Source organism: Protopterus annectens, chromosome 2.part0 (genome assembly GCF_019279795.1).
Source record: "Protopterus annectens isolate FY-2018-M chromosome 2.part0, PAN1.0, whole genome shotgun sequence".
NCBI classification, from domain to species: Eukaryota; Metazoa; Chordata; order Ceratodontiformes; family Protopteridae; genus Protopterus; species Protopterus annectens.
This window is the reverse complement of record NC_056728.1, coordinates 978,577,148-978,594,117: the sequence shown is the minus strand read 5'-3', so window position 1 is coordinate 978,594,117 and position 16,970 is coordinate 978,577,148. Positions and strand designations below refer to the sequence as shown.

Sequence of the window (16,970 nt, the reverse complement as noted above, 5' to 3'; positions counted from 1 at the left end):
ACTGGTTTAAGTTGCTTTTTCCAGGACTGCTTGTTTACAGTGCAGAGGATCTGAGCTTTCACTGGGTAACTTAACTGTTTAGAGGCCAACAATATGCTAGTTGTTATTGTATCCTTCAACTCTCCAGACGTTTACAGTGTCCCTGAGGGTGCCTCAAAATTTTGCCCTGCACCTTCTAATTTTTTTTGATTTTCTGGTAAATCACTGAGTATTACAACAGTCAATATTGCCAGACATTTGAGTTTCATATTACTTACTATTGAGGAAATGTATGTTGATGTTAATACCTGTTGTTTTATTAACCTCTTAAGTGAATCAAAGTAATATTTAAATCCTCCCTGATTTGATCCTTTGGGTTTGTCTGGAATTCATGATCAAAATGTTTGAGAGGTATGATGGGGGATTGTTAAAATCCTTAAAAGGTTTGTGAAGAATGCAGATGGGTATACCTTTTATTATTTGGAACACTGACAAGCACAATAGATGAGTTCATTTTTACTTACTGCACCTGGTCTTTCATTATTTTCAGATTATATCAGAAGATATCAGTGAGTTGCAGAAAAATCAAGCAACAACTGTGGCAAAAATTGCTCAGTATAGGAGAAAACTAATGGATCTCTCCCATCGGGTCTTGCAGGTAATTGTGTGACCTGTTGAATTTTGAAGTACAACTGTACAGCTACCATCTTTGGCTTGAATGAGTACTGCAGTGCTTGGTATCTTCAGTCACTCTCAAAATGTGTTCTTTCTATGTAAGTAAAAGATATACTAAAACCACTCAGAAAAGGAGGAGTAGTTCACACTATTGCCTATTGTAGTATAGACATCAGTTTGATTTTTTTCACTGTAGTTTCATGTTTTATGTAAAGTGTCTGTTTATGCATTTTGTGTATAACATGCCTTTCGTTATATATTCCATAGTGTTAGCAATCTTTGTGTAATAGTCATGATGTTCTTCGTGTTTTACTGTTGCAGTCATTACATTTGGGGTAATCTGCTGACAGGTTTGCCCTCAGTCATCCTGAATAACAAAGTCTTGGGTCCTGCGTCGGTTGCTGTCTCTTCTTCCATGACATCAGGGGTATAAAACATGCAGCCGACGCCATTTTATTCAGTCTTTCTTGCCGCGCGGTGCCCGAAGCAGAAGCAGTTCGCAAGTGCCGGTCGGCCGACTCCTGAAATTTTCGTATTCGAGTTTCAGAACTGAAGTCTTCAAACTAAAGCTAAGTACCCCGTTGGGGAAACTTTTTCTTGCTCCTTACCGATGTCAGTAAACGTTAATAATTGCATTACTTGTGGAAAGCAAATACCTCATAAGGATTTTCATTTGTACTGTATTCCTTGCCTAGACCCTGATCACATCGTGCCTTGCTGTCGGTTTTGTGCTAAATTTAACCAACGCACTATTAACCGTCTGTATATTTTTGCTTCAAAATATTTTGGTTCAATATTTAACTATCCAGAAATGTTGTCTGTTAGCAATCCGACTACAAAAAACACAAAGAAAAAGCCAGAGACAGACCGTCAAGGTCCAAAACCAATGACCAAGCTTCTCCTAAGCCAGTCACCGGTACTCAGTGAGGCACTTTCACAGCCCGTGATACCTGCTACTTTTGAGTCACGGGCCTCTACCGAGACCCATTCAGAGTCTGGTATGCCACGAGATTCTCAGAGTATTGAACCCGCGAATGTCTCTCCCCTAGATGGGTCCGGAGCCACTGAGCAGGCACCGGCTTCTGAGGGTGTTTTCAGACCTCAACATCTTTATATTAAACTGACGCCAGCAACAAAAACAAGGTCAAAAACAATTTCTATGTCTAAAAAACTGATGCATGAGCCACATACTCAGGCCCGTTTGCTTAAAAAACAGATGATCAAAACGGCTGAGGATTTAATTACCTTGATCAGGGGTTCCCAACCCGCCCCCTACTAAGAGCCCTAGGTAAGGCACTGATTATGAATCTTCAGATCGGATTTCCATTTCTTCTGACTCCTCTTCTGATCAGGAATTTTCTATTCCTCCCTATGAGGATTCTGATGCAGAGGAATCCATCCCGTCTGCATCTCCTCGTGAGGATTACTCTTTTGGAGAGACTTTGCATACTTTAAGGGAACAGTCAGGACTTCTCTGAATCAAAAAAGAGGCTTAGGAATTTTCTTCTTCTCCCTCAGCATATAGGCCTTTGGCAATACCTCCTGTATTAGACATTGTTGATGATGTGTTCTCGAAATCAGGCATGACTCCTGATTCCCTGCCTCTGGCTCCTAGTAAGCCTGACAGATATTACAGGGTTCCTGACACCCACAAATTTCTTTTCAAAAATCCAGCTGCTGATCCTGAGACTATCTCTCGGGGTTCCAAGGGTGTAAAGGCTTCTACAGCCAAAAATCCTACCCCTTCGTATAGAGATTCCAGGGCGCTGGATAGATGGGGTAAGAAGGTGTATACGTCTGCAGCCTTGGCAGTCAGGGCTTTAAACTGGCAGTTTCATATGCTTAAATATCAACAGCATGTTATGTGATTACTGAAACAGAAAATTATGTTGATTTCTGATTGTGTGGAAAATAGAGTTACAGGATTTATTGCATTCCGCAAAAGAGGTTGGAAAGCATACTTTGCAATGTGGTTTTGATTCCTTGGAGGCCTCTTGTAGGGCCGCCATTACTGGATCTGTGATTAGGAGGCATGCCTGGCTCAAGGAGCAAAATCTGCCTGATCATGTTAAAGCTAAATTGTTGGATGCCCCTTTGCAGCATGGTACTCTGTTTGGTAATAAGGCAGAAGAGGTTTTAAAGAAAATGGAAGACAAAGCTAAATCTATGCAAACTGTAAAAGATTTCTTGCAAGTGCAGCCACCCAGGTTCAGTAGGCAGTGGCCTACTAAAAATTGGTCCTTTCCTGTGTCCAACAGAGCCAATCAGGGCAAATCCAGGTGCTCAAAAGGCTCCAGATGTCAATCACAGGGTTCTTACAGGTCAAAGCAATGGGGTGCCACCACCTCCAAATCTGGAGGAAACAAAGCACTACCCTACAGTAAGTAATCTCAATGACTTTCCTCTACCATCACCAAGCACTTATCTTTTGGCAGCCCCCTTGGGGCGAAAACTAGCACTTCATGCTCACAATTGGCAGTTAATTACTCAGGACAAGTGGTTATTAAACATAGTATCCCAGAGGTACAGATTTTATTTCCATACTTTGCCAATTCCAAACGGATGGCCAGATCTGCCACAAAATCAGTGGGCAGAGGCCCAGAAACAAGTCATCTCCCTCATGGATATGGGGACTATTCAACCGGTACCAGAAAAGGAAAAAGAACAAGGTTTTTGTTCAAGACTTTTCCTGGTTATTTATTTATTTATTTATTTTACATTTGTTAACTGGGAGAGTCCGACTGGACGCAGGTCCATTTTCAGCGGAGGCCCGGGGAGAAAAGCTCCAAGTTAGTTCATTTTCAAGTTGGTTAAATCATTTGGTACAGATGTAATAATCATCAATAGAGGTTAATGTCAAAGTTACAAGTTGTCAGTGTGATTCTATGCAGCAAATAGTCATACACAGTTAATTATCACATGATACATAGGTCACATAAAAATGATTGCTAGATTCTTAGTGTACACAATAGGTCATACGTAGCAGTCATACAAAAAGTAATAATTTTTTATTTTTTTTTTTTTAGTAGGGAGAACATCAAAAGAGCAGGTGTTTACTAGGAAAAAGTTCTAGAGTTGGTTGTTTAATTGTTAGGATACAATTTGAGGGATAGATGGTCATAGATTAGGAGGTTAATGTTTATTAGATTGGTCCCCAGAAAAGACAATTCGTGGGGCTCAATACTGGACTTATCGACTCTGAACACGTTCCTGGACATTCCAAAATTCAAAATGCTGTCTTTATAACAGCTACTGCCTATGCTAGGCAGGAATGCTTGGTTAGTAGCTCTAGACTTAAAAGAGGCATACCTTAATATCCCAATAAGGGAATCATGCAGAAGATACCTCTGCTTCAAGGCAGGTTTTATGCATTACCAATTCTCTGCATTGCCCTTTGGCTTATCTACTGCGCCCAGGGTCTTTACAAAGTGCCTGGCACCAGTAATTGCATTATGCAGACAAAGAAGCATACAAATTTACCTTATCTGGACAACTGTCTCATTCAAGCAGAGGACAAAGACACTCTTCTTCAGCATCTGGTCTTTGTAAAAAAGGCTTCTAGAATGTCCTAGGATACACCATAAATGAAACGAAATCACAACTGGTACCCTCTCAAATAATTACATTCCTTGGTGCAAGCTTGAGTACAATTGCCCAGATGGCTTACCTCACGCCAGACAAAGGCAACTGACAACACACTTCAAACAAATGGCAACAAGAGCCCAGTTATCTGCAAGACAAGTTCTGCAGGCTTTGGGATTCATGGCATCCTGCATTCTACTAATTCCATGTGCGAGACTGCATATGAGGAAACTTCAGTGGTACCTAAAAAGTTTATGAAGTCAACATTGTCAAAGCCTAGAACAATAATTCCTCTCATTCCCTGCCTGTAACAGGAGTTTCTTTGGTGGGCAGAGACATGTCACCAGAACAAGGGACTGTCTTTCACTCTACCCCCTGCCACCCAAACCCTAACTAGAGACACATCAGATTATGCTTGGGGGGCCCACCTGGCAGGGAGATGCATTCAGGGCAAATGGAGCCCAATACAAATGCATCTGCATATCAACCAGAAAGAAATGCTAGCTGTTCAAAATGCTCTGACAGCCTTCAAGGACTTACTTCATCCAGGACAACCACTGATAAAGATGGACAACACCACAGTGATGTGGTACATAAACAAGCAGGGGGGTACACATTCCTACCCCCTTTGCAGACTAGCCATGGCCTTTTGGAACACAGCATTGACTTACCAAATACATCTCCAAGCTCATTTCCTGCCAGGAAAGCAAAATACTCTGGTAGATGACCTAAGCAGAAATCTCATGGACCCGCACAAATGGAAACTGGATCCAGAAATCTTCAGCATCTTAACACAGAAATGGGGGAAGTCCAGACATAGATCTATTCGCCTCTCCCTAAAATTATCAGTTGAACAAATTCTGCACAAGAGCTTATCACAAAAAGCATGGAAAGTAGATGCTCTATCCTTCAGCTGGAAAAACCTATCAGTCTATGCTTTTCCCCCTCTGCCTCTTCGATCCAAGGTCTTACTAAAAGTCAGACAAGAAAAACCAAAAATGATCTTAATTGCTCCAGACTGGCCTCACCAGCACTTGTACCCACTTCTAAGGAACATGTCACATCTTCCTCCATGGTACTTGCCCCAAATATTTCATCTACTGTCTCAGCAGAACTATCAAATTCTGCACACTCAGCTCCAAACCCTGAATCTTGCAGAATGGCTAGTCAACTAATTATTCAAATCACACCTCTCAGTATATCTGTGATGGATGTTATTTTGGAAGCCAGAAGACCTAGTACTAGAAAATCTTATGCTGATAAATGGAAGAGATTTTGTGCTTGGAACCCAGCACAAGGAATAGACACAGCAAAGCCCAATATTCCTCAGATTTTACAGTATTTAACTGAGATGCTTGACAAGGGCCTATCTTTTTCTTCAATAAAAATCCATGCCTCTGCTATCTTGGCTCATTACAACACAGAGCCTCCCCTCTTTTCTCATCCACTACTTAAACAGTATCTTAGAGGAGCCAAAAATTTAAGGCCTTCCAGAAGAGCACCAACTCCTGCACTGGACCTCAATTTTGTACTGGAAAAACTCACCCTGCCTCCTTTTGAATCAGCAGCTCCTACGGATATAAAATTTCTATCTTGGAAAACAGCTTTTCTTTTGGCAGTCACTTCAGCAAGAAGGGTTCCAGAACTGCAGGCTCTCATGGCAGTGGAGCCTTTCGTTATATTTTACCCGGACAGGGTGTCCCTCAGGACCAATCCTTCTTTTATGCCTGAGGTGGTATCCAGTGTGGCTTTTAACCAGACCATTCACCTGCCAACATTTTACCCAAATCTGCAGAACAAGGGGGAGCGGATTCTGCATTCATTGGATGTACACACAAAACTAAGATTCTACTTAAACAGGGCCAAATCTCTAAGAAAGTCTGAGCAACTACTGGTAGCATTTGCTGCAGGATCAGAGGGGAAGGCTGTATCAAAGCAGACTATTTCTAAGTGGATAAGCCACTGCATTTGTTTCTGCTACTTGCACCATGGTAAACCTGTGCCCAAGGGGATCAGATCACATTCCACCAGGGCTGCCTCTACTTCAGCAGCTTTTCTCAGAGGGGTCCCAACCAAAGATTTTCTAGAGGCTGCTACTTGGAGCTCTGTTCATACCTTTACAAAGCATTATCATTTACCTCTCTTCTCCAAATCCAGGGCAGGCTTTGCCACTGCAGTTCTGCAGGGCCTTATAGCTGCTCCTAATGCTGTTTAGTTCCATCCTCCCTTCCATAGCTTTGGGATTCTACCCAAATGTAATGACTGCAACAGTGAAACATGAAGAATATAGTACAGTTGTGTACACTTACCATAAATGTAGATGTTTGAGTGTATTCACTGTTGCATTCTGAGTTACCCACCCGCCATCCCCCATTCTATACTTTTCTTTCCTTCACTATACTCAAAAGCCTTTGTGGTGTATTTGCTTTTAGTTGAAGGTAAAGTTTATATTTCTAAAAATGTATTTATATATTTACTGTTTATTTATATATATTTTGCTCCCCATTTGGGGGGGGCACCTGACATCTGGGGCAAGAAAAACTGAGTAAAATGGCATCGGCTGCATGTTTTATACCCCTGACGACCTGACATCATTGAAGAAGAGACAGTAACCGACACAGGACCCAAGACTTTGTTATTCAGATAGACTGAGGGCAACCTGCCAGCAGATTACCCCAAATGTAATGACTGCAACAGTGAATACACTCGAACATCTACATTTATGGTAAGAACCCAGACTGTAAAAGTAGCTGACTCTAAATCCAGCTCCAGACAAGTGACAAGTGGAGTACATCAAGGTTCCGTCCTGGGACCACTCTTGTTTGGCATCTACTTCTCTGAAGTACAGGCCAACACTAAGGGACTCTGGCTAACAAAGTTTGCAGATGACTGCAAACTGGGAGCCATTATTGAATCCCCAAATTATATGAATATTCTACAAAAGGGCCTTACAGAAACAGATGCCTGGTGCCAGAGCCATGGGCTCAAGGTTAATGCCAAGAAATGTATAGTTATCCCCTTTGGAAAAAAACATGTACCCATGAATTACCACATAGGTGGCAGGATGCTAAACATCGAAAGTGTGATGAGAGACTTAGGGACACAGGTGGACAGTGGTCTCACTTTCGATAACCACATTGCCACAACAGTCAGGAAATCCTTCTATGTGGCACACCTCATCACTAAGGGCTTTGCATCCAGAAAAAAAGGAGGTCATTGACCCACTGTACTCATCCCTCATTAGACCCATTATAGAGTATAATGCCCCATTTGGTATGCGCCTCACAGGACATCTGCAACAGCTGGAAAGGCCACAGAAATACCTCACTAAAAGAATTACAGGCCTAAAGCAGATGCCATATGCAGACGGTCTAAAAAAAACTCCAGCTATACTCTGTGGCATATCGTCTACTCAGAGGCGATCTCTGCTTAACATACAAGGCCATGTCAAACACTGAGCTGTTGGACATGCTCCACTTAAAGAAATCCCAATCCCTCAGAGCCACACGTTCCAAGGATCTAAACCTTGTCGTCACAATGAACAAAACATGCTGGAGGGATGGGTTCCTGACCCAGAGACTCCCCATACTCTGGAATAGACTGCCCATACATGTCAAGCAGAGCACCTCATTGGCCCTCTTCAAAAGGAACCTTGATGATTGGATGGGAGATAAGAAATTCACCCCGGGGATCATGTCAGTCGCCCTGCTAGACAGGGGCCCAAAGAAGTAAGTATTGTGGGAAGAAATATCCAGGGAATTGTTATGGTTAGGCTTGCATAGACCCTAGGGGCCGATAGCCTAGTACCAACCTATGAACCTAGGTGTACACAAATGTACTTTCTAAGCACATCTGTGTGAGTGTGTTTGTATGTATCTGTTAGCATTTCTTTTTCAAACTTTGCAGTTACAAAAATAGTCTTTGCACCAGGTTTCCAGTACGCAAGTAAAGTTCATTTACAAAGGCATTAACAAAATGTTGTTTCTTGAAATAGAGAGAAATTACAGAAAAGCAGTATCAGTGTATTTAGAACAGAGCATTTCCACAGTTTCTTGTTCCACTAGGTTTCCTTTCACTTAAAAGCTAGCAAGAATAAAATAATACTTGCATGCTTATTTATATCAGCAGTCAGGCGGAGTATTTTCTGTAACTACACCAGTCTTTCTTTGATAGTTAAGGAACGAGGTTTTACACTTTTCAGGCTTCAGGAATGCTTTCAGAATTTCACCTTTCAAGGAACCCTACAGATTGCACTCACAGCTCCATTGGGACTGTGTAATCCCATTTATTCAAAGAGGTTAGGAATCTACTTCATCGAAAGTAGTTGCCGCAAGTTCCAGAGGCAAGTGTTCCCTCTTGTTTTTTAATGGAGATTTGTCTTTGTGCATCAGACTTCCTGACAGTTTTGTACTTAGCAGTGTGTTTCCTTGGCTCAGTGACCACATTGTCAAATGACCCCCCCCCCCCAGTGCACAGACCCATTGGCTCCAACCATGCTGATCTGCATTTAAGTGACACTGGCCAGGACATTGCTGGATTTTGAAATCAAAGGGCTTGGAGAGTCGAAAGGCTATTTATACAGTTTTAGTTTCCAGTCTTTCTGTCTGTGTAGAATACCATGGTCAATGATAAGTATAAACTCCCCACCTAAGTCAGAGTCGTTGAGGGCCCATGTTATGGCAAAGGGGTTACTATCAAAATGTGCAACAGCACTTATGTGAAACTGGGATGGTCAAATGCATCTTTTCCAGTTGCATATAAGTGAATGGTAGTGTGCAATCAACGTTCTTATAACAGATCGCACTACAGTGCAGATAGAAATTTACCCTTTTCCTCACTGTAGTGCAGTCTCTAAGTTGGAATATATAATATGCAGGGGGGGTTTGCCCACCTGAAAAAATGTTACTGGACTTTTGAAGAATGTTGATTCTGTGGTTACCATTTCCAATATTTTGGTATGTTTGTATTACCAGATTCAGAAAACTAATTTGATCAAAATGTAGAAAATTGTTTTGATTTTCTGTAGACCATGACATGGCATTCTTTCTGTCTGTGTCTGAGTAATGTTTCGTATAATTGCTGATTTTTCTATTATGTACTAGCTGGCAGTTAGCTCAAAGGGTTATGGCTCAAGCTGTTAATGAACACCTTCCTGTAGTCAAGGGTACAGGGTTTAGTTCCTTCTGGGTGGGTTTGGCATAACGGTTAAGGTTTTCACCTTATAAACACAAGCTACAAGGTTTGATTCTGACCTCAGGTTATTGGCTAGGCTTAAAATGTCCCTTCAGGGCAGTTAGCATAGTATTCACCCATGAACCATAAACCTGATTCAGAAGTGCACTATGCGTATGGGTTTCTGAGTACAACTCTGTTTTTGTTGCTTAAAAGCTTTTTATGATTGAACTTTCTAGTTACCTCTCAAGGGAGCTTTCACGTTGTTCAGGTCATTTAGTGAGCAGACAGTAACAACAAGCTCTTTCTTAGTGGTTTGGTGTGAGCCAGTTTTGTTCTGCAGTTTTTTTTTTATTTAGCCTTGCATTATTTGGACTAGCAGCCCAGCTTGATGCTGGTAACCTAACGCATACTCATCTTTAGAAAGGTGATTTTCCCAGTCTTCAGAAAATTATACATCACCATCATCCAGTATGATCTGCTGTATATCTGGGATGAAATATAAGAATTTTGTTCTTCTAAAATGTTACATGCACTCTGTTGTGACCATAAGGCAAGACACTAGTGAAAGAGTTTGGTTTGGAAAATGCCATTTTCTTTGTAGCTTCTGAGACAAGTGAGGTACAAAGTTGTCAGAAATCTAGCTTTGCCTAGTTTTTGAATCTTTTCGTTCACCAGGAGCATGGGCTGTGGATTAAACTTAGGTATGCTGTTTACTTTCCTGTAATTATTGCAAAGGCTTATAGACTAAACAGGCTTGGGGACCATTTCAAGAGGAATTTTCTTTGGTCCCATGTTTAAGCATTTTCTCTACCTCTTTACTGCTTGGTATTTTGATCTTGATACTTAGCATGGTTTCAAATATACCCTCTTACCCAGTCGCAGGTAGCTTCTGTGTTGTGCTGAATTAAACTGGGTCTACCAGGAATAAAGAGAGAAAGCCTTGACAACTGTCCTCGCTACCCATGTTTGGTAGTGTCTCAGGTTCATGACAGAGCTGGCAGGGAGAATGGACATCCCTAACTTAGGGAGTGGGCAGAATCAGCTTTGGGCTGTAGCATTCCTTACAAGCAATGAGGTAGCCTTTCCTAAGCAAGTGCATAGGAGCCTGCACACATTAGAAGACATAGTGGCTACTGTAGTGTTGCAGGTTGTACATCCTCCACACTGGGAAGGGGATTAGATAATAAAGTCCTCAGTGCCAGGATACTGGCTTGAAGACAAACCTCTCTTCTGTCTTCCTGAATGACCGCCTCCTGGTAATTCCAAAAACTGAACTGAAGTTTGATTGGTAAGGCTTGTTGGTTTTCAGTAGCAAAGGGCAAAGGCATACAAAATAATTCTACCTGGCAGTTCTAAGAATATCCTTATTTCTGAATCCAAATTCCTTTGATACTTGTTTTGAGACATTATTTATTTATTTACATTTGTTTACCGGGAAATTTCAACTGGACACGGGTCCTTTTTCAGTGGTGGCCCAGGGAGAAAAGCACCACAGAGCAGTAAATGAGCAGCAGAGTACATGAAGAACAATTGAATATACATACAATAGCAAATAATACATACTGCAGCAATCATTAGCTATACATACAATATGAAACATAGTAATGAACAGATATACAAGATATACAGAAATATAGCTAGAGGTTAGGAATAAAGGTAGGATGTATATACAGATAGTACTAAGCTCAAACGGATACTGTTCTAAACTCGTATACCTAAATCTTATATACAAATATTGCACTAAACTCAAGCAGATATAAAGCAGAAGTTCCACATGAAGATGGAAAGAAGACATGGACAGTGTTTCACTTTTTAATTTCTCCAAATCTTTTGGGTTTCTAATACCATGGCATGAATGGACCCATTCCTAAGTGAAGTGTAATTAAAGTTCTTGAAATTAGTATTAGTCCTCTTCGCAGTACCTGCCATGTGCCCAGTAATAATGACTCCTGCAATTCTTATCGAGTTACATGTATTGGTAACATATCTAAATATGACTGTAAATTCTTTTTTTTTTTTTTTTTTTTAATAAGACCCATTGTGGCTACTATTGTCCGAACTGTTTGGGTATCCTTCTTCCACATTGCTCTCATTTCTGCCTGCAAATCCTGGTGTTTTGTGACTGTCTCTCTCTGTGTACGTAGGACACTGTAGTAACTGGGTGTAGCAATTTCATTAATCAATGCTACTTTTTTTCTCGCATCTGTTTTTTGAACTGTTGGTGTAATGGATGATCCCATGTGATACAGATTTAATCATTTTCTGTGATGCTTTGTGCTCATGTTTCCAGTGTTTTTCAGCCACTTCATTACCATAATGTTTGCACAGTCCCCAATGCAACAATCTTGCCACTTTATTATGGCTTTCAGTATACAGTCCATTTGCCATTAGTATATCACAACCAGCTACAAGGTGTGCGACTGTTTCCAATTTTTTTTTTTTTTTTTTTTTTTTTTGTTACAAAACCTACTCTTGTCTGTTTCTTCCACACATTCAGTGGACTTTGCAAACCAACATATACGTAACCCACTGTCTTGGGCCACCAGTATTAACTTTTCATCTTTTGGTTTGAATTCGCTTCTCCTTAACCATTCCTGCATTCAGTCCTGATCAACATGAGGTTCTTCAATGAGTTTTCTATACTTGAAACTATACGTATGCATTTTCCACATTTCTTGCCTTCTCTTCTGATCCTTCATTTTATAGTCTTTCTTTTGTTTTTTTGGCACATTCAGTTGCTGCCTGATTTTTAGCAACGTCTAGTTTGATATCCTTTCTTGTCTGCTTGACGCTGATATACTTCTGCTAGACTAAGCAGGGAAGTCATCTTAAATTTATTCTCCTTGTGCTTTAAAACTTTCACAATGTTTGGGTTTTGTGAGGTCAGCAAATATGTCTCCAGTCCCCCGATTGCAGATCTATACATGTAGTCAGTTTGTTAGGCCCATACCTCCTTCGGAACGGGAATATGTAATCTTGATATGCACTAATTTTATAAATCATTTGATGGGCATGAAGCATCCTCCTTGTTTTCCTGTCTGCTCAATAAAACACTCCAAAACTGTAAATTAGGACACGAAAAGCAAATTGGTTTATGGTTTGAATTTTGTTCCTAGAGGTCAGCACTGTTTTCAGGATTAATTTAAGACTTCTGAAATATTCCTTACTAAGTTTTATTTGCATTTGTTCATGTTTTATTGTTGATCCTTCATCAGTTCCCAAATATTTATACACGCCTCCTTGTTCAAGTTCTTTTAATATCACATTTTTGTCCCAAACTGATGTTTTCTGGTACTGCAGCTTTCCTGCTTTAAAGGTTGCTTTTGCACATTTATCAAGACAAAATGACATTCTTATGTCATCGGAAAAAAATGTTGACTACTTGCATTTGTGCTTTCAGTTCCTCATCTGATGAGCTGTACAGTTTTAAATCATTCACAAAGCGAAGATGAGAAATCTTTACACTTTGTTGCTTTTTGGGTGCCAAAATATAGCCATGACCAAATCTGTTAAGCAGACAGCTTAAATGAGTTAAGGGCAAGGCAAAAGAGCAGCAGTGACAGAGATTCACCATGGAATATCTCCCTTTGGACTTTTATCCCTGGAAAAATAATTTGTCCTTTATCACGGCTTAACTCCAAAGTAGTTTGCCACTGTTTCATGGTCACTGTGATTAATTTTTCAGTGTAAGGTGCATCTTATATATATATATATTTAAGCACACTATTATCCATGAATGTGGGATACAGTCAAATGCATTTTTGTAGTCAGTCCATGCCATACTTAAATTCTTCCCCTTTTTACAGTTCTCCACTATGACTTTAACAACAAATGATCCTTTGTTTTTCCTGTAAATGGCTATACACTGTTGGCATCAATTCTAGTGTGTAGTTTATACATCGTCGAAAGGCAAGTTATTGTCTATAATTTTTAGGATAGCTTGCAGGTTCACTCTTAAGTAGGAACATTGTTTTTCCTGTTAGCCAGGTTGGTGTCTGTTCAGGATGCGCATATAAACAGTTCTTACTCAAGGCTAAATCTTTGTGCAATGATGTTAATACTTTTAACTAGAAGTTAGAAACTGCTTCTGGGCCTGAGGTTTTCCAATTAGAGGCTTTTCTTAACTTTGTTTCAATCTCACTGGCTGTTACTTCATCCCATTTCATATCCTGACCTTTGAACTTCTTATTCTTTCTTTTACTTCTTCTATCCATTTAACATCTTTGTTATGTTTCACAGGATCTTCATAAGTACTTCTCCAAAATGTATGTATTTCTTTTATTTATTTATTTATTTTTTTTGGGGGGTGATGTTTAATTTCCTTTTACCTTGTTTCCCAGTTCTCTAAGCCTTTTTTGGGTCATCAGTAAATTGCTTATTTTATACTTTTCTTTTAATTTATCTGTGTATCTTCTAAGATGTTCATCGTGCTTACAGCTGCAGTAATCACAGATGGGTTCTCTGCCGTCAGGCGGGTCCTCGGTCGGCCGAATTCCAAAGTCTAGGTCCGGCGTCGGTTGCTGTTGCTTTCCTTCCTGACATCAGTGAGGCAGGGATATGTGCCATTTTCTTCTGTCTTTTTTGCCGCGCGGTGCCCGAAGCAGAAGCAGTTCGCAAGTGTCGGTCGGCCAGCTCCTGAATTTACGAACAATTGGAAACCGAAGTCTTCATTAAAGCTAAGTACCCCGTTGGGGAAACTTTTCTTGCCTCAGACTGATGTCAGAAAAAGTTAACAATTGTATTTCTTGTGGGAAGCAAATACCGCATAAGGATTTCCATTCCCTTTGCATACCTTGTTTAGGCCCAGACCACGACGTCTCGGGCTGTCGCTTTTGCGCTACTTTCAATAAACGCAGTATTAAGCGTCGGGTGGAGTTCGCCCAACACTTTTTTGGTAAAGCCTTTGATTATAAAATGTCATCGGAGACTCCAACTACCGTTTTGTCCAAAAAACGCAAGGACAAGGACTGACACGCGAGGTCCACGGTCCCCACCGACACCACGCCAAAACCGGCTACACGTGGTCCGGTTCTCAGCGAGACGCCTATGCAGTCCCTGACTACCGACGACACTTCTTTGGCGGTGTCTTCTGTAACCGAGACCGCAGGTACCTCGGCCCATACCCAGACTACAACCACCGAAGCCACTGTGAGCGTTGAGCCTCCTAATGTGGACAGGTCCACTTCCACCCATGGTGTCTTTAGACCCTCATCTTCCTTTTCCATTAAGGCCTTTACTAAGTCCAAATCAGCCAGGCATCCCAAGAGGCCTGTTGCACAGGGCCCATCTCCAGGCCCCATGCCTAAAAAGCAGATGTTTAAAATGGCTGAGGATTTAATTACTCTTATCAGGGGTTCCCAACCTCCTCCAGACAAGAGACCCAGAGTGGAGGAAGATTCTCCCTCTTCTGATCAGGGCTCCATTTTTTCAGATCATTCTGATGTAGAGGAACACTCTTACTCCCCTTTTGAAGATTCTGATGCAGAGCAGTCCATTCCTTCTGTATCTCCTCCTGAGGATTTTTCTTTTGGGGAAACCTTGCACACCTTGAGGGAACACTTCCATTGGGAAGGCCAAGACTTTTCTGATTCCAAGAAAAGACTTAGGGAATTTCTTTTGTTACCTCAACACAGACCTCTGGCGATACCTCCTGTCTTGGACATACTTGATGATGTTTGTTTGGCGGCTTGCCTTAATCCGGATTCCCTGCCTCCTGCCCCACTCAAGCCTGATAGGTACTACAGTCCCTAGCTCTCACCAATTTCTTTACAAAAGCCATAATGCTGACCCTGAAACCATTTCTCAAGGCCCCAAGGGAATGAAGGCCTCTACTGCTAAGACTCCACTACCTTCCGAAAGAGAGTCAAGATCCTTAGAAAGGTGGGGAAAAAAGGTATATACCTCGGCCACCCTAGCCATGAGGGCCTTAAATTGTCAGTTTCATATGCTTAAATATCAGCAGTTTCTGTTATCACAGTTAAGAAATAAAATGTCTCAACCTGAACAACCAGATTTGAAGGAGTTGCAGGATATGATGCATAGTGCAGAACAAGTGGGTAAACACACCTTACAATGTGGCTATGATGCCCTAGAGGCCTCAAGTAGAGCTGCTGTTACAGGATCAGTCATTCGTAGACATGCATGGCTTAGGGAACAAATCTTGCCTGATCATGTGAAAGCTAAACTACTAGATGCTCCTTTACAAAAGGATGTGCTATTTGGTACTAATGCTGAGGAGATACTACGGAAAATGGAGGAAAAAGCTAAATCTATGCAATCTGTCAAAGCTTTTCTACAGGTTCAACCACCACGTTTTAGCAGAAATTGTCCTTCAAAAAACTGGTCCTTTCCAGCCACGGACAAGCCCCAAAGAGGTAGATACAGGCGCACAAGGGGCAGAGGACAATCACAAGGATCATATAGAGGCAGGCAATGGCAAACTCTAGCACCAAGAGGTGGCGAAGACAGTGCACAACAATATAGGAAACAAACCCAATGACTTCCTCCTTTCCATGCCAAGCAAGTCTCAGCTGGCAGCACCCTTGGGAGGAAAGCTGGCATTATTTACAAGAAATTGGCATATTGTCACAACAGACAAATGGATCCTGGACGTTATAGACAGAGACTACAGATTTCATTTTCACACTCTTCCAAAAATGAGAGGCATGCCAAACCTGCCACACAATCAAAGGGCAGAGGCACAACTACAAATTTCAAAGCTCATAGACATGAAAGCTATTCAAGAGGTACCTACTCACGAACAAGGTCAAGGTTTTTATTCCAGGCTATTTCTGGTACCAAGGAAAGGAACCGACTGGAGACCCATTTTGGACTTATCCATCTTAAACACATTCTAACTCGTACCAAAATTCAAGATGCTCACATTACAGCAGCTTCTTCCCATGCTGGGCAAGGAGTTTTGGCTGGTAACATTGGACCTCAAGGAGGCATACCTGCATGTCCCAATCAGACAAAGCTGCAGAAGATACCTCAGATTTCTTGCAGGTTCAATCCACTATCAATTCTCTGCATTGCCCTTTGTCTTATCTACTGCACCCAGAGTATTCACGAAATGCCTGGCATCAGTAATTGCCTACTGCAGACTTCAAGGGATACAAATTTACCCTTATTAGGATGGCTGCCTGATCCAAGTGGACAGCAAGCACATACTTCTGGATCAGCTTATGCAACACGGTTACTGAATTCTCTGGGATACACAATCAACAAAGAGAAATCCAGACTAACACCATCTCAGAAAATAACTTTCCTGGGTGCCAACTTGGACACAAACACCCAGATGGCATATCTTACGCCAGAAAAACAGGGGCAACTAACTCAGTACTTCAAAATACTAGCAAATTGTACCAGGCTTACTGCAAGGAAAATCCTGCAGGCTCCGGGCTTCATGGCATCTTGCATTCTTTTAATCCCATGTGCAAAGTTGCATATGAGGAAACTTCAATGGTACCTAAAAAACCTATGGTCTCAACACAGCCACAGTTTGGAAACAGTAATACCAATAATTCCATGTTTGCAAAAGGAATTTCTATGGTGGGCCA

At 41.3% G+C, this 16,970-nt stretch overlaps 1 protein-coding gene across 3 annotated transcripts in view; it reads left to right on the top strand.

Moving 5' to 3' along the window:
- The window catches only part of NUP54 (nucleoporin 54), a 1,988,420-nt gene that overhangs the window by 1,726,526 nt on the left and 244,924 nt on the right, over window positions 1-16,970 (top strand). For all 3 annotated transcript variants that reach the window (XM_044061229.1, XM_044061231.1, XM_044061230.1), the window contains one exon: window positions 530-637. In XM_044061229.1, the coding sequence (XP_043917164.1) occupies window positions 530-637 (108 nt within the window). The remainder of the gene's footprint in view (window positions 1-529; window positions 638-16,970) is intronic.